General features: G+C 40.6%; 1 protein-coding gene and 2 long non-coding RNA genes across 5 annotated transcripts; 1 reads left to right on the top strand and 2 right to left on the bottom strand.

Annotated features, from left to right (window-relative positions):
* Positions 1-2,840: 2,840 nt before the first annotated feature.
* Positions 2,841-6,424, bottom strand: LOC146389842 (uncharacterized). Its single transcript, XR_014798573.1, has 3 exons — positions 4,829-6,424; positions 3,636-3,720; positions 2,841-3,456 (listed from the first exon to the last, which is right to left on the bottom strand). It is a non-coding gene; the product is annotated as an uncharacterized LOC146389842 (long non-coding RNA).
* Positions 6,425-6,429: 5 nt separating this feature from the next.
* LOC146389841 (hepatitis A virus cellular receptor 2 homolog) lies at positions 6,430-25,022 on the top strand. Of its 3 annotated transcripts, XM_084913837.1 has the most exons (3): positions 19,282-20,768; positions 23,924-24,259; positions 24,494-25,022. In XM_084913837.1, exons 1-3 carry the CDS (start codon positions 20,699-20,701, stop codon positions 24,529-24,531), a joined length of 444 nt encoding a protein of 147 aa, XP_084769963.1. In that variant the 5' UTR covers positions 19,282-20,698; the 3' UTR covers positions 24,532-25,022. The 3 variants fall into 3 exon arrangements, 1 of the variants encoding a protein (XP_084769963.1); XR_014798506.1 differs by lacking the exon at positions 19,282-20,768 and adding an exon at positions 6,430-6,805 and having other exon boundaries at positions 23,924-25,022; XR_014798507.1 differs by lacking the exon at positions 19,282-20,768 and adding an exon at positions 23,313-23,756 and having other exon boundaries at positions 23,924-25,022.
* LOC146389840 (uncharacterized) lies at positions 24,477-27,498 on the bottom strand. The gene is made up of 3 exons (XR_014798571.1): positions 27,450-27,498; positions 25,027-25,210; positions 24,477-24,580 (listed from the first exon to the last, which is right to left on the bottom strand). It is a non-coding gene; the product is annotated as an uncharacterized LOC146389840 (long non-coding RNA).
* Positions 27,499-27,804: the final 306 nt, after the last annotated feature.

Genomic DNA, 27,804 nt, shown 5'->3' with positions numbered 1-27,804 from the left:
AGACACGGAGAAGCTGCATTCAGCTTTTATGCTCCATATATCTGGAACAAACTCCCAGAAAGCCTCAGATCAGCTGAAACACTCAGTTTATTTAAATCCAGGTTGAAGACTCACCTGTTCTCAGCTGCATTTGAATAAAGCACCAAATCCACACTTTTAAGCTTAAATTTCAAAACTTACATTTTAACTACTGATTTTACCTACTGTTCTGATTTTATCTAGTTTTTTTTAATACATTTAAATTCATGTTTTTTATGATTTTTTGTTTTTTAATGTCTCTGTAAATCCCTTTGAATCACCTTGTTGTTGAATTGTGCTATATAAATAAATTTGCCTTACCTTATGAAGGCAGATTATGTCAGTGAGAGCAGTGTGTCATGGTCCTGGGTCGTTGGGTTTATAAAGTAATTTATGTGCTGCATCTATATTGTTTAGACCTTTGGTGTCATCCTTCCTGTTTCTCTCTACAGGGAGTGCAGAATTATTAGGCAAGTTGTATTTTTGAGGAATAATTTTATTATTGAACAACAACCATGTTCTCAATGAACCCAAAAAACTCATTAATATCAAAGCTGAATGTTTTTGGAAGTAGTTTTTAGTTTGTTTTTAGTTTTAGCTATTTTAGGGGGATATCTGTGTGTGCAGGTGACTATTACTGTGCATAATTATTAGGCAACTTAACAAAAAACAAATATATACCCATTTCAATTATTTATTTTTACCAGTGAAACCAATATAACATCTCCACATTCACAAATATACATTTCTGACATTCAAGAACAAAACAAAAACAAATCAGCGACCAATATAGCCACCTTTCTTTGCAAGGACACTCAAAAGCCTGCCATCCATGGATTCTGTCAGTACTTTGATCTGTTCACCATCAACATTGCGTGCAGCAGCAACCACAGCCTCCCAGACACTGTTCAGAGAGGTGTACTGTTTTCCCTCCTTGTAAATCTCACATTTGATGATGGACCACAGGTTCTCAATGGGGTTCAGATCAGGTGAACAAGGTGGCCATGTCATTAGTTTTTCTTCTTTTATACCCTTTCTTGCCAGCCACGCTGTGGAGTACTTGGACGCGTGTGATGGAGCATTGTCCTGCATGGAAATCATGTTTTTCTTGAAGGATGCAGACTTCTTCCTGTACCACTGCTTGAAGAAGGTGTCTTCCAGAAACTGGCAGTAGGACTGGGAGTTGAGCTTGACTCCATCCTCAACCTGAAAAGGCCCCACAAGCTCATCTTTGATGATACCAGCCCAAACCAGTACTCCACCTCCACCTTGCTGGCGTCTGAGTCAGACTGGAGCTCTCTGCCCTTTACCAATCCAGCCTTTCTTACCTTGGCCATGTCTCTGAGTATTGCACACCTTGTGCTTTTGGGCACTCCAGTGATGTTGCAGCTCTGAAATATGGCCAAACTGGTGGCAAGTGGCATCTTGGCAGCTGCACGCTTGACTTTTCTCAGTTCATGGGCAGTTATTTTCCGCCTTGGTTTTTCCACACGCTTCTTGCGACCCTGTTGACTATTTTGAATGAAATGCTTGATTGTTCGATGATCACGCTTCAGAAGCTTTGCAATTTTGAGACTGCTGCATCCCTCTGCAAGATATCTCACTATTTTTGACCCATTTTGCCAAAGGAAAGGAATTTGCCTAATAATTATGCACACCTGATATAGGGTGTTGATGTCATTAGACCACACCCCTTCTCATTACAGAGATGCACATCACCTAATATGCTTAATTGGTAGTAGGCTTTCGAGCCTATACAGCTTGGAGTAAGACAACATGCATGAAGAGGATGATGTGGACAAAATACTCATTTGTCTAATAATTCTGCACTCCCTGTAGTGCTCCTTTCTCTCCTCTTTATAGAGAAGGACCCAGATCCATGCCAATCAACTTCTCCCAGTACTCAACTCCAAATAGCTGCCAGCTAGACTAGAGTGGAATCTCCACTAACACATGGGCGTGACCTATACCTCACACAGAAACACAAACCAAAAGCATGCAATAATTGAAAAGGAGAAAAATCCCATCGTAATGTTAATGTGGACATTCTCTCAATTATTCCACCATGCCACTTGTAGTCAGCCTTGTCTCTGTGTTTGTTCATCTTTTTGTCTGTGTCAACTTCATTTGTCAGAGTCTCTATCTCAGCGTTATATTTCCTGTTTTATTGTGATAGTCTTGTGTACTTTATGTTCCTCGATCTTGTTGTTTCTTGATTTGCTCCACCCGTGTTTCCAAACTGAGTATTTATTATTTAGGCTATTTACACCTGACTTTCTGTATTTTTGTGGATTAAAGCAATAAAGTTTAAGTTTGTTTAAGTTAACTTCTTTTCGCTGCAGTGCTGTGTTTGGGTTCACGTTTTGCCCAACACACAACAAATCCTGACACTGTTTGAATTCTTGTACTTTGACTGTCTGCTCTCCTGATAACTGATGATGGAGGAGAAGACATGAAAAACAAATCAGGCTGAATTCAAGTTCAAAACACCATGAGGACCAACTGCAGGTCTGAACTGACTCTTTATCTTTGCTCAGGAGTCGAGGAAACACAGCAGGCAGTGAAAAGATCAAATCATTCACTCATTATGTCAACACAGCTGCACAGTGGACACATCATCAATCAATTTATTTATAAGCACATTTAAAAACAACCCAGGTTGTACTCAGCCAATCAAACAAAGCAGAGCTAATATTGTGGGAACATTTAAGGAAACTAGAAATGAAAATATTCAAGAAACATGTGACATTGTCCATTATTAGAATAATGATGAACAGATATTTTCTCACATTTTCCTCTTCAATGTCTCAGATGGAGTTTGGTATGAATGTGGATCAGATGTAGCTTCACGCAGATTGTTGCTGACTTCAATAAGATGTGTTACGTCCCCCACCATGGTGGTGGCAAAGGCAGGAAGGAGACAGCAACACCGGACAACCACAATCAATAAAGGAGGATGACAACAGGACAGTTAAGAATCAGGCAGGATTTATTGGAATCTATAAGAAAAAGGTGGGGGAGGAGGACTGGGCGGTTGAGCCAAATCAAAGACAGTAATAAAACAAAAAGAGGTCAAGAGCTTCCAGGGCCTAACTAAAACAAAAATGCAAAACAAAAGGCCTACCTAGCTGCTCGACAAAAGGTCAGTGAAAACATACCAAAGTGACATCAACCGCATAACCTAGTGTGTCTAACAGTTTAACACCTGCAATCAGTGTATAGGGTACCCCAGCTTACCTGTCCAGCCTCCCACCACACAATAATACAAAGAAGCGTGTTCACAAATGTTTGTCATAGCAGAAGCCAGCAGCCGCCAGCTGGCCAGGGAGCTGCTCATTTGTAGTAATCCTCGGCGTGTGATTGGCCAACTGGGCCCAGACCAGCCAATGGACACATGCCAATCAACTTCGAACTGGCCAATCGGTGGAGGCTTGACACCTGAAAGATAAATAGAACACAAAAGCAAAGCCACACCTCTAGGCACGTAACAGATGGATTATGAGGACATTACGGAGCATGTGCGGGATGATCAGCAGTGTATAAATGTGGATTGTTGCAACAGTAAAACATTACAGTTTGATTATCACAGTCACGTGTGTGTTTAACTCTGTACTTACTGAGTGTTGTTCACTGTGAGCTGGACTGTGTGTTTGTGGTCTGTGGTTGAAGCTAACTGCTCTGCAGTCGTCCAGCATCCTGTTTCTGATAGAAAGAAAACACTTCAGCTGCAGCTGTTTCAACACAGAGCTGCTCATGTTAAACACAGGAAGGATCATGGAGACATCATCTGGAAACTCTGCACACAGACATTTATAATCATATTAAGAACTTCTTCCAGCATTCACTGTTTTCTTTACATTTGACCATTCAACGTTAATGATGAATTACATCAAGAACTTATTCAAATATTTTTCAATATTTTATTTTATAAATACACCCTTTAGACTCTGCATATTCACTTCGCACCAACATTTTTTTCTCAAACCTTATTCTGAATCTGCTGGAGGGTGGTTTGTCTAATAATAGTGTTCATGCTGTGAGACCATGGTTGACTTCTGGTCTGTGGTGAAGTGTCAAAAAGATGATGGCAACTTTGTGGTTGTCCACCTTGTTTTTCACAGAAACACTCACAAGTTCTTTGTGGTCACTTTGTGTTTCACAACAGATGTGAAGGTAAGAAAACTGTGAGAAGCTGCTTTGGTTTATTAAAATAATCTCTTCATGAAGCTGCATTAAAAATACAGCTGAAGACATCAGTTATGAACAAACAAGGAGGCCCAGGTACAGCTGCTGAAGATATATTTATGGAGTTTTTCTTTTCACTGAAATAGACTCAAACTCAAGAATCACACGGGTCCTTGAGGCCATGCAAAGTAAAAAACAATTAAAATGTATGAATTTTTTTCTAATAATATAAAGATAATTAGCCATAAAGGAAATGAAGGTATTGTTAGTGTAATCTAAAATTCACATAAACTGCAATTAACCCCTATGTTATGAAGTAAAAAATACAGTTGTGCTGTTTCCTGATTCTGCATCATTAGTGAATCCAGATGTGCTTGTCTACTCCATGGCTACTCCATCCAGGTGGAGCACTTATCTTGGCCTGATCAGAATACTGCTGCCACCAGTTTCAGTCAAACGAGATACTTTTGTCATATTTTTAATTAGTTTATAGAAGACATATTTACATGCATATATAATGTAAATTTGTTCATCTTAGTAATATAACATATAAGTTATGGCACTGCCAATATGCAGTGTATATAATATCCTCCACTGGGTCCAAGAATAAAAATATGGAGCTTACCCAAAGTAGGGTTTGATAAATGTGTCTTGTCCCCTGAACTCTCACTGTGGTTGCTGTCCATGGTTCTGATCTCCAACTACCTCACTGAACGACCGCAGTACGTCAGGCTGAAGGACATCACGTCTGACACCGTGGTCAGCAGCACCACAGGGAACTGTGTTGTCCCCTCTTCTCTTCACCCTGTACACCTCTAACATCGTCTGTAACTCTGAATCATGTCATATTCAGACATTTGCGGATGACACAGCCATCATGGGGTGTATCTGGGATGATCAGGAAGAGGAGTACAGAAGTCTGGTGAGGAACTTTGTCACATGGAGTCACACAAACCACCTACAACTCAACACCTCAAATACCAAGAAACTGGTTATGGACTTCAGGAGGTCCAAACCAGGTCCACTGCCAATTCAAACAGGGGGAGAGGAGGTGGCGGTGGTCAACACGTACAAGTACCTCAGGCTGTGGGTGACAACAAACTGGAGTGGTCATACAACATGTAGCACCTGAATAAAAAGGCCAACACAGACTGTATTTCCTCAGGAGACTGAAGTCTATGCTATATGTATGCTTATATCCATATTGTCTTGATTTTTATTCTTACTTCTTTACTATGCAAATGTCTGTCTGTGTTTTGCTACTGGAAACTGAATTTCACAGAGTCTAAACTGTAGTGACATAAAACTACTGTAACAAACGGTGCTGAAGAGAATAAAGAATGAATGGAGATGAAGCTTGACATGTAAATAGTTTGTGTTTTTGTACTGAAACACTGTTGGCAGTGATGTGGTGTGCCTGTGTTATGTGATCATACAAACCTGCATAGTCCCGACCTTGCTCTCTGTTATTTGTGCAAAATGCTGAAGAACCTGTTGACATCAGTTATGCAACCATCTGTTCTTCAGCAAGAGCCTTAAAGAGGAGTTAGCCAGGATTTGAGCAGTGTTTTCAAGGACTTAGCTGATGGGTGAGCAGGTTGTGCTTTTGTTTTGAAAAATTAAAATGTACAACCTGCTGCACTGGAAGAGATTTCTGAATGAGGATTTCTACAAATGATTCAACTTATCACAGAATTGAAAAATGTTGTATTAGAGAAACTTTTTATTGTGCTCAATGTGCAGTTGCAGTCTGACAAATGCAAAAATTAGCCTGGAATATATGAGGGGAAGTTCACAGACTTCATGACAAGTGACAAAACGAAACGGAATCTATACAAAAAAAAAGAGCTAATAGGGGGAAATGCAGGTTGCTAGGTGGAATTAATTTAGGCTAAAAATGAAAGAAAGTAAAAATAAATACAAGACACGAGGGACAAAAGAATACCAAAATAAAACAGGAAGTGATATGAGAAGCAAATTAATTATTATAGCATCTACCTTACAATATAAAATGCCTTGAGGCAAGTCTTGTTGTGATTTTGTGTCATATAAATAAAACTGAATTGAATATGAACACCTAACACAAAGATGGACTTTTGGCCGACCAACCCATAGAAAAAGACGAAGAAGAAGAGGAGGCGGGCTCAGTAAGAAGTTAGATCGCTTCCTCATGTAGGACGGTCGGGGCAGCCTCACGAACAAAGATTAAACAATCCGAGATGAAGGCATTCATTAAGCTAAATCTTTTAATCCAAGGCGTAGATTTGGCATGGACAGAAGGGACATGTCCCCACCAATATCCAGCGATTACTGAATTGTCCCCACCAATAATTTGATCTCTTCGAGTAAAGAAAAACTAAACCGATAGAAAAAAAAAACGATCTGTCAGCGTCTCATTCACCCAGCGGTGCAGAAAGAGTTAAATTACGTCCTCTACTGGAGTCCTACCTCATGTGACAAATATGGCCAATGTGATTGGCTGTGCCTTTCAGGGAGCTCTGTTTAGTTTTAGCAGCGGCAAGCCTGCGCTGCGAGGCCCAAGAGGAGGACGGCAGCAAAACGGAAGATCCTGGATATAAGAAAGTATTTTTCAAAGAACCCTGTAAGTCACTTAAAGTCAAGTTCACTCATAAAATGTGTCCGTCATAATAACGTGACAGGCTATGCTAGGCTTTGGCTCACATCAGTCTAAAACTGTATGTAACCATGAAGAACGTGTTTTGGAAACTAACTGCACAACAGGCAGCACTATTAGTTCTCTCAGTCTCAGAGCAGCATTTCTAATTTTGATTGAAACTGTCAGAGAAAACGGCAGCTTTGAGCAGGCCAGGATATTAGTTTACAGAGGCTGTTAAAATTATATGTCTAACGTCAAAATGTTGGTGACACAATAATTTCATCCTAATGGCACTGACATATTCATAGGTCATAGTCATGATTTTGCAAATATTCCACCTTGTAGTGCAGTTTGCACAAATTGTTTTAAAAATGCACTCAGCCTACAAACATTACTGATGAGTCACGATCTGCACAAACTGACAGAAACACTGAAGCAGCTCCACATTTTATTCTTATTGTCATGTATGTCCAATTTGTCAGGTGACAGAAGAACCAACACAAAGCTCAGAGTAATGGTGACACAAGATCACAGGTGAAATTGGATGATGACTTGTTGGTTCATGACTGTATTTGAAGCACATGTGTGACTGCATGTATTTGGAATGTCTCACTGTTATTTATCAGGTGACAGAGGCAGCTCTGCCATGTTGTAGCTCAGACAGAGGTGAAGAGGTGAGGTCACAGGTGACTGACTGATGATTTGGTGCTATAGATTAACTAGTATTTATTAAATATTAGTTCATACTAAATAATTATTAACAATTGTTAGGCTGCTGATGTAAATTGATTCATTAGTGTATATTTGACAAAGAATCTGAATTGACACGTCTCACTTTTTATATGGCATGAATCAATGTGTTATTTTATCAGGTGGCAATATGTGCTAGTGCAGTCAGAGGGGAAGAGCCAGGGCCAAAGGTGAGGCACATCAAGCACAGAATAATAATTTTAATCTGAGGATAAAACGCAGGTACTGAGGCTGAAAGAAGCTTCAGTGCCCTCAGAAGACTAAAAACATGGCTAAGGTCAACAATGACAATGAGATTAAACAATGCTGCTGTGTGTCCACCAGGACAGACTGGACAGTATAGATGTAAAACAAATATGCCAGCAGTTTATCTCAGTTAACGAGAGGAGCAGGCATGTGTGTGGCTGCTTCACATTGAGTTGTTGTGTGGGACACCAGTAGTCCATGTCTGTTGCTGTAACAGTAGTTCATGTATAGAATATACATGAATGATAGGAGCAACAGTGCCTAAAATGTTGCATCATCTTGCTGAGAGATCTTTTACTTTGTGGTAATCTTAGATGAGTAGTTTTATGGACAAAAACCACCAGGTCATTCAGTGTTCCCTTAGTGCTAATGTATAAGAGATGTTGGTGTACTATAACTGAAGTAATGTTGTTAAGTCCTTAAAGTCATATTCTTTTATTGTCATGACTGTATTTTTATTTTTGCATGATACCTGATTTATATGGAATATGGCTGAAGTAAACTAAAGCCTAAAATACTTAAGTAATTTAACATTATATAATTCACATGTAAAATTATGAATTGTAGTTTTAAATGGTTTTAAAGCATATGTAGGCAAGTATGTTTCTCCTGCAAAAACAAAAAGGGGAAAAAAAAGAAACAGGGCAGGGTTTGGTGGTTGAATCATCCGTCACCACCAATGCCAAAACCAAATCTACGCCCTTGTTTTAATCTGTATTCCCACTGTGGTGTATTTAGGACTTGCTAAAATAACCCGTGGACAGAGCAGTGACTCTATTAATGAAGAACCTGCAGAGGTGTTTTTACCCACAACAAAGGCATTGTACTGTCTGCTACTGATCAATGAATGGCTTTAGCTTGTAAAGAAGTAAAATAAAACTTCTTGACAGAGCTGTCGGATGGCGAGAGTACAGTCAAACCAAAGCACAGGGCAAACTTCAGGATGCTGACATGCTCGTTTCTCTTCACTGCAGCCACCACACTCTCCTTTAGGTGTCCAGACACACTCGCTAACTAACTGCACACACAACACACAGAAACACAAATACACAAACTCAGAAAGCCGTCCAAGAAGACAGAGTAAATGTACATTTTTCATGTCTTAGTTTTTCAGACTGCATATTTATCTTATTTTCTTTGACTTTGACTCCACCTGAGAGTATTTATATATTTTTGCGTTTTATTACAGAAAATGTTTTATTTAAAAACTACAATTCAACATGCCTGGGGGGGGTGAACAATCGGACTGATGAAACAAAGAACATTGCAATTTCTAGAATGAAAAGAAATGAGCAGTTCACTTTTAAATGACCTGTATTTATTTTTTCTTTTTGAGTAGAGCTTGCCTGGTTCTTTGTGTTCTTGGTGCTGAGGATCTATGTCTGGAGGCGGGTTAGTAAGCTGAGCCATGAACATCCTGGCGCATGTCCCAGGTTGGTTGAGGTGATGCAGGATGTAGTGCAGTCCCATACTGATGCATCCTCAGCTGACTGGTTTGCTCAGTAGTGAACCTGCAGGATGTCCAGCAGGGGCTCTCATGTCCTTCAGGTGGCTCAACATGAGTCTTTCAAAGGACGTCATGACCACAGACGTCAGGGAGACAGGCCTGTAGTCATTTAATCCTGTGATGGTGGACTTCTTTGAGACTAACAGATTACAAGTATTACATTTTTACTACTGTTGTCATTCGCTGCCACCATCTCACAGCTCTTTCTCTTTTCTGTGGGTGGTTCATGGTTATTGCTAATTAGTGGCTCAGTTGGTACAGAGGCTCATTTACCAACTGGAAAGTCAGGTGATTGATCACTGGCTCCTGTAGTCTGTCCAAGTATCCCTGGACAAGTATTTTCTTCTTAGGATACTGAACCCTGAGTTGTTCCTGATCAGAGTGTGAGAGTGTGCAAATTGTAGAAAACGCTTAGCCGTAGAAAAAAGTTATGACTGTGTGTGTGTGTGAATGATCATCTGAGGAGAAGGTTGTTATTTGAGTAACAGTCATATAGAAAGAAATATACTGTGTATGTATCAGATACACATCTGGATATCAGATAAAGAATAATACAGTTTTGGTTAGTCTGAACTTTGCTGACTGGTAATTATGTGGTGATGTAACTCATGCCATGTAATAGAGTAACACAGAAGTAATGTAACTAGTAATAATGACCCCAATACTTGTGTGATGGCAGCATGGGCCTGGGAGGGCTCTAATGAACTATTTGACAAAGAAGTGTAATGTGTGTGTCAGTGTGATGTGTTGTAGTTTCAGGAGTCAGTATTCAGCTACAAAGCTTTTTGGCTACGTTCACACTGCAGGCAAAAGCTCATCAAATCTGACTTTTTGGACCCTATGCGACCCATATCCGATCATGGTGTGACAGTGTGAACGGCACAAATCCGATATTTTCAAATCCGATCTGGGTCACTTTCGTATGTGGTACTGACTCCGATACGTATCTGATGTTTTAGAAAGCGACTGCTGTTTGAATGGTCATGTCGCTGACACAAAACATACGCCAATTATCAGCGCCAGAGAAGACATCGCGAATGCTTCCTGGGCATCCAGTGTAGATGTTAGTGAAACTGTTGGGAAGACAACGTGAACATTTTATTTGTACTGTATAATCTGCAGATTCTGACAGAAATCTGCAACTATCCTTTGAAGCACCGCTCCTCTCTAAAACAGCAATAAGGATCATTATTAGGCCATATGTAAATAACAAATAACTTTATAAAAAGCAAAATTGGGAAACAAAGTCCGAGGCAAGTCTTTATACTAAGGGCCATCAATCAAACAGCACTGTTTGGTCTGGTCTAAACAGAGCGTGTTGTGTGTGAATTGAAGAAAGGCATACACAAAGCTCTTCCTCAACAGCTCTTAATCTCTCTCTGTTTTTATTTTTTATAGCAGCCATGTTCGAAAAGCTTTGCTCACATATGTAGTGGAAAATGGGAGCGATGTCAAAATGGCTCTGTTTGCCAGAATGGGGAACTCCTTGGCAGCAGTCAACCAAAAAGTGTCCAAAGATAGATCAGCAAAGCTCAGCTTTAAACCATGGTCTTGTCTCAGTTCAGTTAGTTCCTCCTGCTCCTCCTTTCTGAAAACTGCTGCTGAGCTATATGGGTCCCTTACCCAGTCAATGCATTCAGTGGAGACTGAGGACAACTTCTCAACTTCTCCTCAAGCGTTTTCAAATGTTTACCTATTATTTCACACAGTGTGGCAGTTTTGATATCTCCTTGCCATTTCTGAGTGAGTGGGGACATGCCACGGTTGGCATTTTCCAGATGTTGTTGCCAGAGATTCACCTTTGAACGGAATCCATTTATTTTATCTGTGCTTGTGAGCAGGTTTTCATCTCCTCCTTGCATTCGTGTGTTCAGTTCATTCAAATGCTGAAATATATCTGCCATGTAAGCCAGCCTTGCACACCACTAATCACTTGCAAGCAGCTTTGCATCATTGTACCTCTCCTCACTCAAAAACACTTTTAGCTTTTCTCACAGCTTATGCACACAGGCCACTACTTTTCTCGTGTGACAACCATCAGCCCTCCATGTGGAGCAATGAGGCTGTATGCTCTGCTCCCATTTCCTCGCACAGAGATGCAAATATGCGGCTTTTCAGAGGTCTTGTCTTGATGACGTTTACCATGCGCACGACATCATCTGACACAGGAACTAGGTCTGCTGGTAAAGTCTTGGGAACGAGCGCCTCACGGTGCAGAAAACAATAACATCTGGGTGTATCGCTTTCTCGAGCTCACCATTTTTGCTTTCTTTTGACTACCGCTCATACTCGGCTCTCCTGGATTAGAATTTTTTCCAGGGCTCAGTTCTGAGTCCGCAGTTTTTCTTTTCAAATATTTATCCATCTTTGTTGTACGTCTTGCAGCTGCCATGTAGCGCGCACATCACTAACTCTGTCTTAACTTAACAAGGTGATGTTGCGCTACCCACTGACATGAAAGAGTAATTGCTCTACCAGTCACTGCATTGAAAGCACAGATGCCCAACTATGATTTTATTACTTGTAGTAATTATTAAATTGTATTTTTTGGAGCAACTAATTAAAATTAAATAAATTCCCACGGCACACCTGACAATCTCTCTCTTTTTTTTCTTAAAACACATATTAAAATCTAGTCCCTTTAACTTCTTAATAAAGCTGCTGTAATGAAGGTTCTGTTGAAATCAAGTTATAAATCTCCACTGGGACAATGGGCCAAGGTTTCAGATCATTCATACACACTGTACTGTTTATACACCCAGATACATGCAGCCTGGGTGGGGTGATTTTGAGGACCCAAAAGGCAGACAAGAAATACAGGCAGTAGTTTAAAAATAGGTAATTTATTTGGCTGTGAAAAATGAGATGCAAACAAAGACTGCATGACAGGAGGGAATGTGAGACTAAACACAAACGAGATAAAATCAATGTAAAGGAGATAAGAAGACATCAAAATAAATATACAGAATGTGAGAAACAATAACTGAACAGGGAAACATAGAAACAGGAATGAACTTAAATTTTAACAAATAACTAGAGAAACAAACACAGGGAACAACTAATGCAACCAGGAACTAACAACTCGAGGCTAAATAAAGGAAGGCAGCCATTCATAAAGTCAAGAGTGCTGCGGTCCACATAAAAACCAGAAAAGGACTTAATTCTTCACTTGAATCAAAAACAAAAGAAAGTGACAATGATATTAAAACTGTATTTAAAAAATCATCAACAGCACAGGCTGCTGGCTCTAATTTGCTGCCCAGTCATATGCAAAGTGTTAATGCTGATGTGTGACCAACCTGCCGCTGGGACACAAATTTCAATACAAGGGCAGTAAATTTGGTCCAGGGTAATGAGTAATATTACACACTAACCACCTCCTATTACCAATTTTATTTCGCCAAATCCGTTTATCCATGTGTGTAACTTCAAACTGTATTTCTGTTACTACTGTGGCCCACCTGTAGTACATTTGCAGTCCACCAGGGGTCGTTGGCCCACACTATGGGAATAACGCAGTAAGGAAATACATGGAGAAGCAAATACAAACACTAAGCAAATAAAGAATGAAAAAAAAAAAGTTTAAATAAAGAAAACTTGTGTGATGATGGTGAGGGACATGATGGGCTGGCAGAGCAGCAGTTTCCATTAAAGTCTCGAACAGAAAGCTGCAAAAGCGTTTTGAGCACACACTGAAGGTAAACAACATGCACTGACATATAATTCAAAATCATGTAATATGACTAATAAAAATCTAATAACGTGAAAAACTACACTGCGTTGGTGTATTTGTATAGTAGCCCTGAGAGGTCAAATGCACTGCAACTAAAGTAAACACTAGTAAATATAATAAATGCTGAAAAACACACACAAAACACAAAAGAAATACAAAGAACTAAACAAAAAAAAATGCAGTATCAAACAATTTTTAAATCATGGAACAACAGCAACAAATTCTAATGAGACAATACAGTAAAAGGCAATCATGTATGTACTGTTTATGAATATTTGTCTGGGATGAATCAGGAGCTACAGCCCAGTGAGGAAAACCAAACCACATACACCCACAGCTATGTCATGTTCAAAATTTGTAGATCTAAAATTTATCAATGTACTGTTATCAATTCAGAACAAATTTTAAATAAATATTTGTTATATGGTTCACTGTGTACAACGGGGAAAGGGTTGTCTCAGATAATGAGAAACACTCGTGGCCTCAGGTGTGTCCAAACCTTTGACTGGTACAGTTATTCAGTCACAACTAAATACAACAGAAATACTGAATCTATTTTTCAGTGATAAGCCACACTCAGCCACGCTCCTTAACAACGTTTTGTTTGTTTTTCTCAAAAAACATTGTTTCCTTGTTTCCTATTCTCTTTTCTCTCTGAAAACTACCAAAGAGAACTCAGTTTGACACATAACAGTCTTGCACCGACAAGCTGATTCACTTCACCAACAGTGGAAAACCTAGCATGGTGTGCAGCGTGTTATTAAAAAACACTGACGAAGCTGGACAGCAGCATTGTAAAAGATATAGCAGACCTATAAATAAAATCTACAGCAGATACGCAAAATCAGAAAGCTGTGAAGCAGGATAAAAATCTACCACTGATCCTGTCCCAGCTCTTTCATGGTACCACCTGTGCTTTTGCTTCATGTGCTCACTGTGTTTGAGATTAAATCTGAATTTCCAAGTTCCCAGCTGGAATTTGAAACTGGAATGCCATCTCTTCAAATCAGATTTCCAAGTTAAAAAGCCGCACCTTCCCCGACTTAACACTATACGATGGGGGCAATAAATGTGAACAACAGTAAAAGTGTAAAACCTTTAATCTACCCTGCCACTGGTGTGTTTTGTTACCCATAGAGAGTTTTATTAGCTATACAGAGAGCAGAAATCGGTATATATTGTGCTGGTAGGCGCTCTAGACTCAAATACAGTTCAGGGTTACATCGATCAGTATTATGGGTATGTGCAAGTATATACGGATGCTTCAAAGAATCCAGCTAGTCAAGTGGGGGTGGCAGTAGTAATTCCAGACTTTATGGTAGAAATTGGGAAGAGGATTAATGATGGATTGTCTGTGTTTACAGGAGAAATGATAGCAATTCTATTAGCGGTACAGTGGGTGGAAGATTTGAGGCGACTTAAAACAATTATTTGTTTAGATTCAAGTGCAGCCTTGGTTAGTCTACAGAACGGTCATTCGAAATGTCGGTCAGATATTTTAATAGAGGTTCAGTAAGGATAGCCACAAGAAGGAGTTGGCGAGAGGAGGTGGTGGTGTCAAGACTGAGATTTGGACATACAGTTTTGAATTCTACACTATTCTTGATAGGGAAACATAATGCAGGGAAATGTGATTATTGTGGAGAGAAGGAAATTTTGTTATTGCAGTGTCAGAAGTATAAGGTAGAGAGGAGAAAATTGGTCCAAAATCTCAGTAACATTAATATGAAATTGGATCTTGTTGCTGTTACAGAAGGAGTCGGGGATAAATGTTATGAGGCTTTGTTTCAGTTTTTGAGAGAGGGAAGGTTGGAAGGATATGAAGGTTTTTTGTTTTGTTTTGTTTTGTTTTTGAGCGTGATTCCTGTCCATATCAGTGGTGGCGGTGATGCACCATGCAGTTGTTTGCCAACCACCAATAATACTTACAAGAACTACGGAAATGGCTGCTGATGTACTGATGGAAAGGATGGTGAATGAGAGATTGGTACAATTTTTAGAGTCAAGAAATATATTAGCACCCTATCAGAGTGATTTTCGTAGAGGAAGAGGGACGATGGATCCTGTCTTATGTTCGGAAGATAATATCAGGAGAGCACAAGTTAATAAAGAGGTGGTAGTTGCTGTCTTCTTTGATGTAGAAAAGGCATATGATATGCTTTGGAGAGACGGTCTACTGATTAAGTTACATGAAGCAGGGGTAGGAGGCAGTATGTTTAATTGGGTATTGGACTTTTTATGTGACAGAACAAGTCAAGCTAAAATAGGGTCGCATGTTTCTGAGCCGTGTAAAACAGAAAATGGAACTCCTCAGGGAGGTGTAGTTAGCCCAACGGTTTGCTCACTTATGATCAATGATATTTTTAAAGATGTGTCTGATAGTTATGGTAAATCACTTTTAGCTGACAATGGAGCGTTATGGGTGAGGGGGAAGAATGTTGACCATCTCGTCAAGAAACTTCCTGAGGGGATAGGTAAAGTAGAAAAGTGAATGAAGTAGAATGAAGAAGTAGAATGGGGTTTTAAATTTTCTGTTGAGAAAACTAAAGTAGTGCTTTTCACAAATAAGAAAATTGGGGGTAATAAGCTGTTATACTTGTATGGGAAAGAGTTAGAAAGGGTGGATTGTTTTGTTTTTTTGGGTGTGGTTTTTGACAAGAGATTAACTTGGAAAAATCACATAGAGCACGTTGTGGGGAAAGTAAAAAGGTTCTTAATATTTTGAGGTGTTTAGCAGGACTGACGTGGGGTGCTAATTTTGATGCACTTAAAAGTATTTATGTCACGTTAATTCGATCACGATTAGATTATGGGTGTGTGGTATATGGATCAGTGGTTAAAACTTCCTTAAAGAAGCTGGATGTAATCCAAGCTCGAGCACTAAGACTTTGCTTAGGGGCAGTTAACACAACCACTATGTGCTCTACAAGTGGAATCAGGAGAAATGCCACTGTATATTAGAAGGCGACAGCTGATGGTTAATTATTGGATAAATTTAAAAGGTCATGACGAACACCATCCTGTTAAGAAAGTGTTAGAGAATTCTTGGGAAAGGGAAAAGGTTTTTAAAAATAGTTTTGGGTGGGTTGGGGATGATAGGGCAAGAACTTTTAAAGTGCATGACAAAGACTTCAGTCAGACAGTGTTGTGGCCTTTACGAGCCATATGGAGATTGAAATACATTAAAGTAGACAGATCGTTAACAGATACTAAGAAGAGGAAATTGACCACAGATATTTGTCAAAAATTTTCTAACAGATTGGAGAGCAAATACAGTAACTTTTTAAAAGGTGTATACAGATCAAACGATCCTAAGACTGAAGCAACTAGTGTAGCAGTGGAAAAAGAACATCAAATTGTCTGGGTATATATGCAGTTGAGTTGTATGTCATACTGCTGGCTCTAGAATGGGTGGAAGATAGCAGCATCTCAAAAGTACTGATATGTAGTGATTCACTGTCGGCGTTATTAAGTATTGAACAAGGGTACACAGCTACCCATCAGCAGATTTTGTATGACGTTCTTTTTGCTCATCATAGACTGTCTGTCCAAAATAAACATGTAGTAATAATGTGGACTCTGGCTCATGTGGGTATTAGATTAGATTAGATGAAACTTTATTAATCCCTCGGGTGGGTTCCTCCGGGAAATTCAGTTTCCAGTAGCAAAGCACCGAAAGAAGTTGCATGTTACAGATACATTAAGGGGAATGAGAGTAAGGATATAAGCATAAATACACCATATATACACATATACACATATATAGATACAGAATATACAATATGGATAAATAGGATTGCTCATTTGAGTGAGTATATTGCACAGTGATTATTGCACAGTCAAATATAAGAAAAAAGACAAAACAAAAAACAAATATTGCAAATATTGCACAGTGTAAAAAAGCACCTACAACTCAGTTGTTCCCGCCCTCCCTTGTCCCCCTGTTTCTCCTCCCTCTCCCCTCCAGTGAGGAGTTAAACAGTCTGATGGCGTGTGGGACAAAGGAGTTTTTAAGTCTGTTGGTTTTTGACTTGGGGAGAAGCAGCCTGTCGCTGAATAGGCTCCTCTGATTGTTTACGACCGTGTGCAGAGGATGCCCGGCATTGTTCATAATGTCCATCAGTTTCTTTAAGGTCTTCTCTGCCACTGTCACCAGAGTGTCCAGCTTCATGCTGACCACAGAGCCAGCCTTCCTGATTAGTTTCTCCAGTCTGGATGAGTCCCTCTTTGCTGTGCTGCTCCCCCAGCACACCACACCATAGAAAAGGACTCCTGCGACCACTGACTGGTAAAACATCCTCAGGAGCTTCCTGCAGATGTTGAAAGACCTCAGCCTCCTGAGGAAGTACAGTCGGCTTTGGCCTTTTTTATACAGGTTCTGCGTGTTGCATGACCAGTCCAGTTTGTTGTCCACCCACAGCCCGAGGTACTTGTATGTGTTGACCACCTCCACCTCCTCTCCCTCTATCTGAACTGGCAGTGGACCTGGTCTGGACCTCCCGAAATCCACAACCAGTTCCTTGGTCTTTGAGGTGTTGAGTTGCAGGTGGTTTGTGTGACTCCATGTGACAAAGTTCCTCACCAGGCTCCTGTACTCCTCTTCCTGGTCATCCCAGATACACCCCATGATGGCCGTGTCGTCTGCAAACTTCTGAATGTGGCATAATTCAGAGTTATCAGAAGTCAGAGGTGTACAGGGTGAAGAGAAGTGGGGACAGCACAGTTCCCTGTGGTGCTCCTGTGCTGCTGACCACAGTGTCCGACGTGATGTCCTTCAGCCTGACGTACTGTGGCCTGTCGATGAGGTAGTCGGAGATCCAAGCGACCAGGCAGGGGTCCACCTGCATCCTGTTTAGTTTCTCCTGGAGCAGACAGGGCCGGATTGTATTAAAGGCACTGGAAAAGTCAAGAAACAGGATCCTGACCGTGCCTTTTCCCTTGTCCAGGTGTGAGTGGGCTCTGTGTAGGAGGTACAGGATGGCATCCTCCACACCGACATCTGCCTTGTAGGCGAACTGTAGTGGGTCCTGGGCATGTTGTACCTGTGGTCGGAGGAGGTTAAGGAAGAGCCGCTCTAGAGTCTTCATAAGATGTGACGTCAGTGCCACCGGTCGGAAGTCATTCAGCTCATTGGGCCGGTTCTTTTTGGGGACCGGGACGATGCAGGATGTCTTCCATAGGGCGGGGTCTCTCCCCAGTCGCAGGCTGAGGTTGAAGACTCGTTGTAGCGGCTCCCCAAGTTCAGCAGCACACGCCTTTAGCATCCTAGGACACACCTTGTCTGGGCCTGCTGCCTTTCTGGGGCGAAGCTTCCTCAGTTGTCTCCTGACCTGATCCACTGTGACACTGGGAGATGATTGGAAGGGGGGGAGAAAGGCTGTCGTGCTGTTTAGAGAGGGGTTGGAGAAGGAGGAGGCGGGGGATGTCATAGTGTCAGGGAGGGGGGGAAGCGAGGGAGGTAGGAGAGTAGGGAGAGGGCTCTGTAGTAAAGGTGAGGGTGGGGGGGTTGTGGGCTGGTCAAACCTGTTGAAGAAGTTGTTGAGTTCGTTTGCCTTCTCCACAGTCCCCCCCACTGTGCTTTTCTTGGTGTTGTGGCCTGTGATGGTTTTCACACCATTCCAGACCTCCCTCATATTGTTCCTCTCCAACTTCTGCTCCACCTTCCTCCTGTAGGTGTCCTTTGCTTCCCTCAGGCAGCGTTTCACCTCCCGCTGTGCTGCTTTCATCTCCTCCTTCACTTTGCTCCTGAAAGCCTTCTTCTTCATGTTGAGGACAGCTTTGACTTCCTGTGTTACCCACGGTTTGTTATTAGGATAACACCGTACTGTCTTAGCAGGGGCGACCGTGTCCACACAAAAGTTGAGGTAGTCCGTCAGACAGTGTGTCGCCCCCTCTATGTCCTCACCATGTGGGCTCAGGAGCACATCCCAGTCTGTGGTGTCATAGCAGTCTCTCAGAGCATCCTCCTTTTCTGGGGTCCATCTCCTAATGGAGCATGTTGTGACAGGCTGCCTTTGGACGAGGGGTGTGTATTGTGGCTGTAGGTAAACCAGGTTGTGGTCTGACTTCCCTAGTGGGGGGAGGGGGGTAGTAGGTCATACAGTAGGTCAATTGTCCTGTTGCTCCGTGTGGGACAATTCACAAACTGGTGAAAAGCAGCCAGAGTAGAATCAAGTGTGGCATGGTTAAAGTCTCCAGATATAATAATGAAAGCCTCAGGGTGTTGTGTCTGTAGTCTTGCTGTAACTGTGTGTATTTTCTCACAGGCAGCTGTTGCGTCGGCCCTCGGAGGGATGTAAACACACACACACAGATCACATGACTAAACTCCCGAGGTAGATAATATGGCCGCAAGCTAACAGCTAGCAGCTCCAGGTCCGAACGACATACAGATACTTTAACGGAGACGTGTCCGGGGTTACAATATCTGTTGTTAACGTAGACAATGAGTCCCCCACCTCTGCTTTTTCCGCTGGCCTGTGTGTCCCTATCGGCTCTCACGGATGTGAAACCGCATAGGTCTACGTTAGCCTGCGGCGTTAGCTCGGTTAGCCACGTCTCCGTGAAGATAAACAAACTGCACTCACGGTAGAGTCGGTGGTTGTTCAGAGCGCACAGTTCATCAATCTTATTCTGTAACGAGTTCACGTTGCCCATGATCACTGTCGGGATTGATGGTTTGAATCGCCTCCGGTTATCCGCTTTCCTCGCTCCAGCCTTGCAGCCTCTGTAGCTCCTCTTTAGCTCGGCCGGGATATTGTGTCTGATGCCGGTCTGTGCCTTTGTGTTAAGTGCCAGCAGCTCCGCTCTTGAGTAGATGAAGGAGCTGGTTCCAGAAGTTTTAAAAAGTGCGTTATCCATAGTATATCTAAGAGGTAGAAAGTAAAGTGACTAAAGGAAGTTAAAAAAAGTTTGAAAGACTAGTCTAAAACAGTTGAAAGTTAAGAAACAAGTTCGGTGTTGCAGAGCTACTTGGAAAGGCTGCCGTCACTCCAGCGCCATCTTGAGACATTGTGGGTAATGAAAGAGCAGATAGGTTGGCCAAAGCAGCTGTTAAAAAAGTCGATATAGATGTACAGATACCACTGTCAATATCTGAAGGGAAAAGTATACTTTGGACAGAAAGTAAGAACTTCTGGCAAATGGCAAATGGGATAATGACACAAAAGGGAGACATTTGTATAGGGTGCAAAACACAATAGAAGCTAAGAAGAGCAGCGGATTAAAGAGACAGGAGGAGGTTATTATCAGTCGAATACGAACAGGCCACTGCTTTTTAAATGGCACTCTTTTTAAGATAGGGAAACATCCGACTGGGTTGTGTAATGGGTGCAATGCTATGGAGATGGTTGAGCATGTACTCCTTAGTTGTAGTAAGTATGCAAGGCACAGGAGGGTGATGTGGGGTGAAATGAGTGGTGGAAGGGAACTTATGTTTGAACAAGTGGTTGATAAGTTAAGTCATGGTGAAGGGAAAGTGATGGTTTTTCGTTTTTTGAGGAATGCTGGTCTCATCAAGAGGATCTGAGGACTCAGGAGTGATGGAAGATTAAAAGCCAGGAGATGGCAGTAATGCAACAATTTTGGATGCAAGCTACCGTTAAACTTGAAAGAAGAAGAAGAGGAAGAAGAAGAAGAAGAAATGGCTGCTGGAACAGCTGCGTCACTCTACTGTTTAATGTTTGTCGGTGTCTTCGCGTTTGTCTCTGCAGGTGAGATTTAACTTTTAGAAACTAGTGATGTGTAGATGAGGCCTCGTGAAGCGTTTCAGCACATTCTCCAAACTGTATCGATACTGTGTCGACACAGTGCTGCTGTTTTGCTCCATACTGACACCTGCTGGACCTTAAATATCATTGCAGGCAACTTACTTGAGACAACAGACACTGATTCAATGACCTAGTCATACTTGTACACTGTAAGGTATTGTACTTTCCATGGAATCATTTTATATCTTTTACATTGCAAATATTGTAGACATCTTTAAAATATATTGTGAATGACATTAAGTGAAAATTAAAATGAAAGTATTGTGAATGTAATATTACCCATTTGACTCAGTTTATTATAAATTTCTATTCAGAAAAATAAGTTTATCCAATGTTTTTGCATTCAGTCTATTGCGTTTTTTTTACACCATTTCCCCAGCTTTGGAAAACTCACAGGCACAGATGAAGCTGGGGTACAAAAACTGGAAAGCCAGGTGGATAAGGTTCAGATAAGATGTCTTCCTATTCCCCCAGTACGTTAAAGGATCCTCTGATCGTGGAATGTTTCTCTCCGACACTCTCCACAATACTAAGGGGTTGGCAGTCCTTTATAATAAAATTCAGGACTGCCTGGTCCAGAACAGTCTTCCTAGATGCTTGATTTCAAAATAATAAAACGCATATTAATAAAAAAAAAATGACGATAAAGCTGTTCAGTGTCTATATAGGTCGATCTGTGTTCATTCTTGGTGTGTTTGTCTCCTCATTTTCATGTTTGGCTCTGTAATGCCTGAACACTGAGGAGGTGCTTTTGTTTGTGTAAGAAATGCAGAACAGATGCAACATTTAACCTGCATAAAATGAAATAAATAATTTACACTTCAAGTCACATTGCTGTTTTTCCTGTTCTGATAGATTACACTGAAACAAAGACAAACTATTATATTATATTATTTGCAGTTAAAAGATCAAAATGATCCCACACAGCAGAAACATTTCTTTTTCTTTCAGGGTCCATTTTGTTATGGAGAGATGTTTTTTTTTTTTTTTTTCTTTTTTCTTTTTATCTTTGCGAGAGTAATTTTGTGGGGGGTTTTTGGTGGTGACTCATTCCGTTGTTAGATGAGGATGCGGTACCTTTTAAACACAGTTTGGCGCGTTGGCAATGAGCAAGACAGCAGCTGAATCGATCACGTGACTTTTTCTTAAAGCGACGCACGCACCGATACAGGCATCGCTAGGTGAGCTTGATACATGCGTCGGTGCGTCAGTGTTGCAGGACCCATCACCACAGCAAGATGTCATCACTATTAGAAACCAAACTGTTATTTCCTCTGAGATGAAGAGGATTAAAAAATTATCACCCTGTTTGTTTGTTTGGTTGGTAGGTAGGTTGTGCAGACTTTTTACAGTCAGTTACAATAACTCGTACTGCGTACTAGCTAGTGTAACCCCCCCTCAGTCTCTATGTCCGGTGCTGTATGAGTAAAACTCTCTGGACTTGAGATGGGTAGAGCTCAGGCGTGGTTTATTCCCCTTTTGTGGGTTTCTGCAATAACATGAGACATGAATAACCATGGGTTTCCAGCAACAGGATTCTGCCCAAACACAGCAAAAGCTTCATTGCTACTAACGGATAAATAAATGATCGTATAGTGGAACTCTCAGTTTTCTTAAAATAAATAAAAAACAAATATTGATTGAAAAATAAAATGGCAACAAAACTTATCACAGAAAATAAAATAAAAACATTACTGCATTGTGGTTTAGGTAAAAAAAGAGAAATTAATTCACTTAAATACACATTCATGTGAATATAAATAAACTTCCAGACCAAAGACAAATTTCCTTTCATGTACAATAGTAAATGGAACAATGCTGCCATCTACTGGGCAAAACTTAATAAGCAGTATTTCTTAAACAGAATTAGCCTGCAGCTCAACCAAATACATGTTTCAAAATACACATACCTGCAATAACATGGGACATGAATAACCATGGGTTTCCAGCAACAGGATTCCGCCCAAACTATCAAGAGAAGTTTCAAATTATTAGACACGACAGTCTCCTCTAGCTGTTAGCCGCTAGCTCAGCGTGTCCATTTTTCCTACCGTCTAACCCATTAATTGCAAAACAAGATCATAAAACTGAAATCTACTCAGATGCTACTGTATGGGCAGTTTATGCTGTTAATGCACTGTCATGTTAACCTCAATGAGGATTTTCAAATATGTTTTAAACTCATGTTCAGTCAGGGCAGACTGAGGAAGAACTTACCACAGCAAAAGCTTCATTGCTACTAACAGATAGGCTTAGGGAAAACCCGTTTACCAGTAGCAGACTTCCGCTGCAGAGTTTCAAAATAAAAGTTTCAAAATAAACCCATGGTTGAGATCCCAAGTTTAACAGGAATTTAACAACAACAAAACCATATTCATTCTTTTACATCGTTACACTAGCATGACGGAGTTTCTATACAGCTGGGCGGGTGCTATGATTTTACTCAGAGTGAACTTTATTTTATTTATAAGGTTTGTTAGTAGAGTTGCCAATAGAATTTAGAGAATAGAATTTATTTAAATTAAATTTATTTAATAATAATTTCTATCAGTATCTAGTATCTAGCCTCTTCTCCTCTCATTCTCTCTCCCTCTCAATGAGTATTGACTTCACTTTTTCCGAACACATCTATTCCGGTACCCCGGCTCTCTGTGTACTTGCCTTGTATCACTACAGACGTAGTATAACCCCTATTTCTAATCATGTAAAAACTGACACAGTCAACATCAAATTTACCAGAAATCTAGCTCAAACTTGAGAGGAAATTACATATGAAAAGAAATAATCTCCACATTATGTGGCACATTCAGTACAGTCCACTCAGCACATCTCGTATTTTTGTTTTTGCTTAACAGAAGCTTTCTGAAGCCAATCTTTTCTTCAACAGACCCTCATCATCAGCATGAGGAATATGTTTTTTTATATTATCCAGTAAGTATTATGTTTCTGTGTTGTCTAATGTTCTGTGATGAACACAAAAGCAGTGTTTTTGTGTGTATGTGTGTGTGTGGGGCTTCTCAATCTAATTGACTCCGGTAGAAGTGAACAGTTGTACTTTGACCCTTAACCTCTCTGCTCTGTGTTGTTTCCTCGTTCAGACCAGAAAAACATCACAGCTGAGTCTGGACAGGACGTCACTCTGACATGTCGAACTCCAAACAACAAGATCGTAGCCATAGAGTGGAGCAAAGACCTTTGGAACCTCCTTTATTACCAAATTGGTCAGTTTGATCCAGACAACCAGAATCCAGCTTATAAGAACCGGGTGGATCTGAAGGACAGACAGATGAAGGATGGAGATGTGTCTTTGATTCTGAAGAATGTGACCATTAATGATACTGGAACATACAGATGTTATGTTGCATGGGGAGAACCAAACCAAGAGGCCTGGTTGAACCTCATGTGCACCATAAACCTTCATGTTGTTCCTCCAGGTGAGAAGAGTTGAGTGTGTGTGTGATCAGAGGTGAAGCTGCTTCCTGGTTGTTGATGTTTGTTTCTAAAGATGTTGTTGATGAGACTTTGTAGAAAGCAGCTGGTCTGAGTGATGTGATCAGAGTGCAGTAGATAATGTCTGACAGCAGTTTGAAGAGGAAATGGATTCTGTTCTGTTCTTCACTCATCACCTACCTGACAGCTGACACCTCACACCTGTTTCTCACCTGCAGGTCAGACAGGAGGAGACACAGAGGATGGAGGGAAATAGAGGACATAATGGACTGTTTGCAAGTCTGTCTGTTTGTTGTTTTGGTGACCTGCAGGAAACATAAAGAACAATCAGATCAGAATTCAAAACAGCCTCTTGTGATTCATCTGTAAGTCAAGTACAAATAAGGCAGAGAGTTAAGTCCTGAATAACAATAGTTACTACAGTGTTATTACTACATCAGTATCAGATGTTTCCTCTATGTAAGTTTTGTTGCTTTAAACATTTATAAAGCTGCTCAGATACGGTTCATTTATTATCTTTAGCTTTTCAATGAACTTCATTTTCTAACTGTTAATAAAGTTTTACTCGTATTAATATCTAATGTTTACTAATTCTGTCTTTTTTTTAATGTAATTTTTTTAATCTGATGTTTTCTGACATGTTGAACCAGTGACTGTGTTCAACACCACCCATTCAATATGTGAGCATTTTCAGGCTCATTTCCAGTGAGTTTAGGCTCAGGTGAAGAATAAAGATGTCTAACATGATGACCTCAGGCTCAGACCCTTATGTTGTGCTTGTGGCTTCATTAAGCGATGACCTCCAACACTCGATGATGTAGAAGTTTGTAGTTTGGCGTGACGCTCAGCACCTTTAAGTCCAGTATTCTTGACTGTGACAGTGACACCCACGCTTCACAAGACATTTCCACCATGTGGAGTTCAGCTGATCCACGCTTAAATAGAATAGAATAGAATAATCCTTTAATTGTCCCACAAGGGGAAATTTGGTTGTAACAGCAGCCAGAAAGACACACATACAAAGATGAAGATGGTATTTTGTGGGAGTAACTGATCTCACATTTAAACCTAAAAAAAGTTTTTTTAAATAAGTTTCTGAAATCTGTATTTCAGCAGCTCCCTCTGACTCCACACTTGATTTTCGACATGCACATCCAAACAGGTGTGCTGCAGTATTTTCTGTAAATGAAATGACTTCACCATAGAAATCGGTGCAGTGTGAGGCATCACCGTCACTAACAGAATTAGTCATGTCATCATTCTTTCAGAAAGTAACTGAGCAGGGGCGGTTCTACAGGGGTGGTGTGTGCCACCCTAAAGTAATATCTTGTCACCCTGTTTTGCATGTAACAGTGTTATTTATTAAAATAAGATAGCATTAATACTTTGAGCCTAGCTACAGTTAACATTGAATATAAATTATAATTAGGGATGGGTACCGGTATCCGGTGCCATGATGGCACCGGTTCTGACATAAACGGTAGTAACCAGACCGAAAAGCAGCGCACATTTCGGTGCTTTATTTCGGTGCTTTTTTTTCCTGAGCTGTGATACACTTTAGATTCTAGCCAATCATTTTACGTTTCCGAGGATAGTAGGCGGGTCCAGGTACGTACGTTCTTTTAGAGCAGAGCTACAGATTAAAAATGCCCAAGGAGGACCGGTCAAATGTATGGCTGTACTTCACAGCAAAATATGCCAACTCAGCAGCCTGCAACAAGTGCTTTAAGCTGATACTGTGATACTGTCAAAGGAGGTAACTCCTCAAATCCGATGAAACACCTGGCGACGCATAGCGTTTTGTTAAAAGCCGAGAAATGCGCTGTATTTGATAGCTTGCTGCGAGACCTCACTCCGTGCACATCTACTGCGGGTGGGTTGCCAGTTATCGGACCCGGAGCAACATCCCCCAAAAACCCGAAGAATAGAGTCCTGGCCCCTAGCCCTGCCAGTGTAGCAGAAATGATGACGGATGATGATGGCAGCAGCAGCCGTTCTTCTCTGTGTGAGTCGCTTAATGTTGTTCGTGTGTAATTTACGTTGAGTAGGCTAACCACGTTATTACATTAATGCAGTAAGGTGAACTAGCAAACATCATCATAGCTACATGCGGCTGTCTTCTTGTTTGATGGCAGATACTCCCTTCACCCTGGCCAAAAAGGCTAAAATGACCAAAGAAAAAGTGGAAAACAGTTAAACATGAGAGGTTTTTGGATAAAGTTTGTGTTTTTTCCATTGTTTAAGCACTGCTTCCAGCCAAGAGTGATACCATAAATCCCCTATAGCTGCAGAAAAGGCTAACATTGTTATCTTTTTACAAAAAAACAGCTGAACATGAGAGGTTTTTGGACAAAGTTGGTGTTCTCCATTCTTTAAGCACCGGTTCGAGCACCGTTTAAGCACCGGCACCGTTTCAAAAGTACCGGTTTGGCACCGGTATCGGATAAAACCTAAACGATACCCATCCCTAATTATATTATTATTATTATTATAATTATCAAATACAAAACATGTCAAACATTTGTGCTGGTAAAAGTGTTGTTTGTGCTGATTTGTTTTAAAGATATTAATAAAAGTTTAAAGGTCAAAGGTCAACCATTAGTGTTAGTGATAACTGTTTTACATCAGTTTGTTTGACTGGGGGTGGGGGGGAGTTTTACACCTTTGGTCCTCTGTCTTGTGGTGGAAAAACTGTTTTTTACACCGGCAAAAATAATTTGTGTGGCATCTTAGAAATAAATTATTCTTTTGGAACTTTTAGAACTCTTACATTCTTAACAAATAATTCTAAAAGATTCTTCACACAAGAGAACGTCCTCATTTTTTGTAGGTTAGGGTTCAGTATTTATTTAATTTTTTCTACTTTATTTATTTATTGTAATGCAATCCTTAAACTACGAGAGTTGCATACAGCATTTGTGTTTTTGTAATTTTTTAATAAAGATTTATTTATTTTTTTAAAAGATACATAAGTCCACTCTAGAAACTGCAACCACGCATCTCCGCGCATTACTGGGCAAGTCTACAAGGACATGGTCAAGATCATCCAACAAGAATTACTTTCTAATGCTGCTGGGAAAAAGAGAATTTGAGCTTTAGGTGGACAGTGGGACACAAAGTAGCTGAACTTAATCTGGACAAGATCAACATGAGTCAAACAGTAGCATTACCTACCTACAATACCACCATGGATACTTCCTGATGCAGTCGTGGATTTCACACTATTGAACAAACAAACAAGGATATGGGTTTTATCTCACATACACGTGCAGCAGAGGACAGGAAACAATAGAACATGTTTTATTGCATTGTCAAAAATATGATGCTGAAAGAAGTCAGTTGATCAAAAAGCTTGGCGATATGGAAGTGAAACTGGACGTGAAAGTTATCAGGCCATATTTTGGTTTTTAATGTAGACTCATTTGTTTGGGGGGAATTTTTTTTTTTTTGCCATTTCGTTCCACACTCCACACCAGTTGGTGGCGGTAATGCTTTTATTTTAATTTTGCTGTTTGACAACCGCCAATAA

Source organism: Perissodus microlepis, chromosome 3 (assembly GCF_051167445.1).
Source record: "Perissodus microlepis isolate ML-2025 ecotype Zambia chromosome 3, ASM5116744v1, whole genome shotgun sequence".
In the NCBI taxonomy this organism is placed as follows: Eukaryota; Metazoa; Chordata; class Actinopteri; order Cichliformes; family Cichlidae; genus Perissodus; species Perissodus microlepis.
Note: the sequence above shows the minus strand (reverse complement) of the source record. Positions and strands in the feature narration are given on the sequence as shown.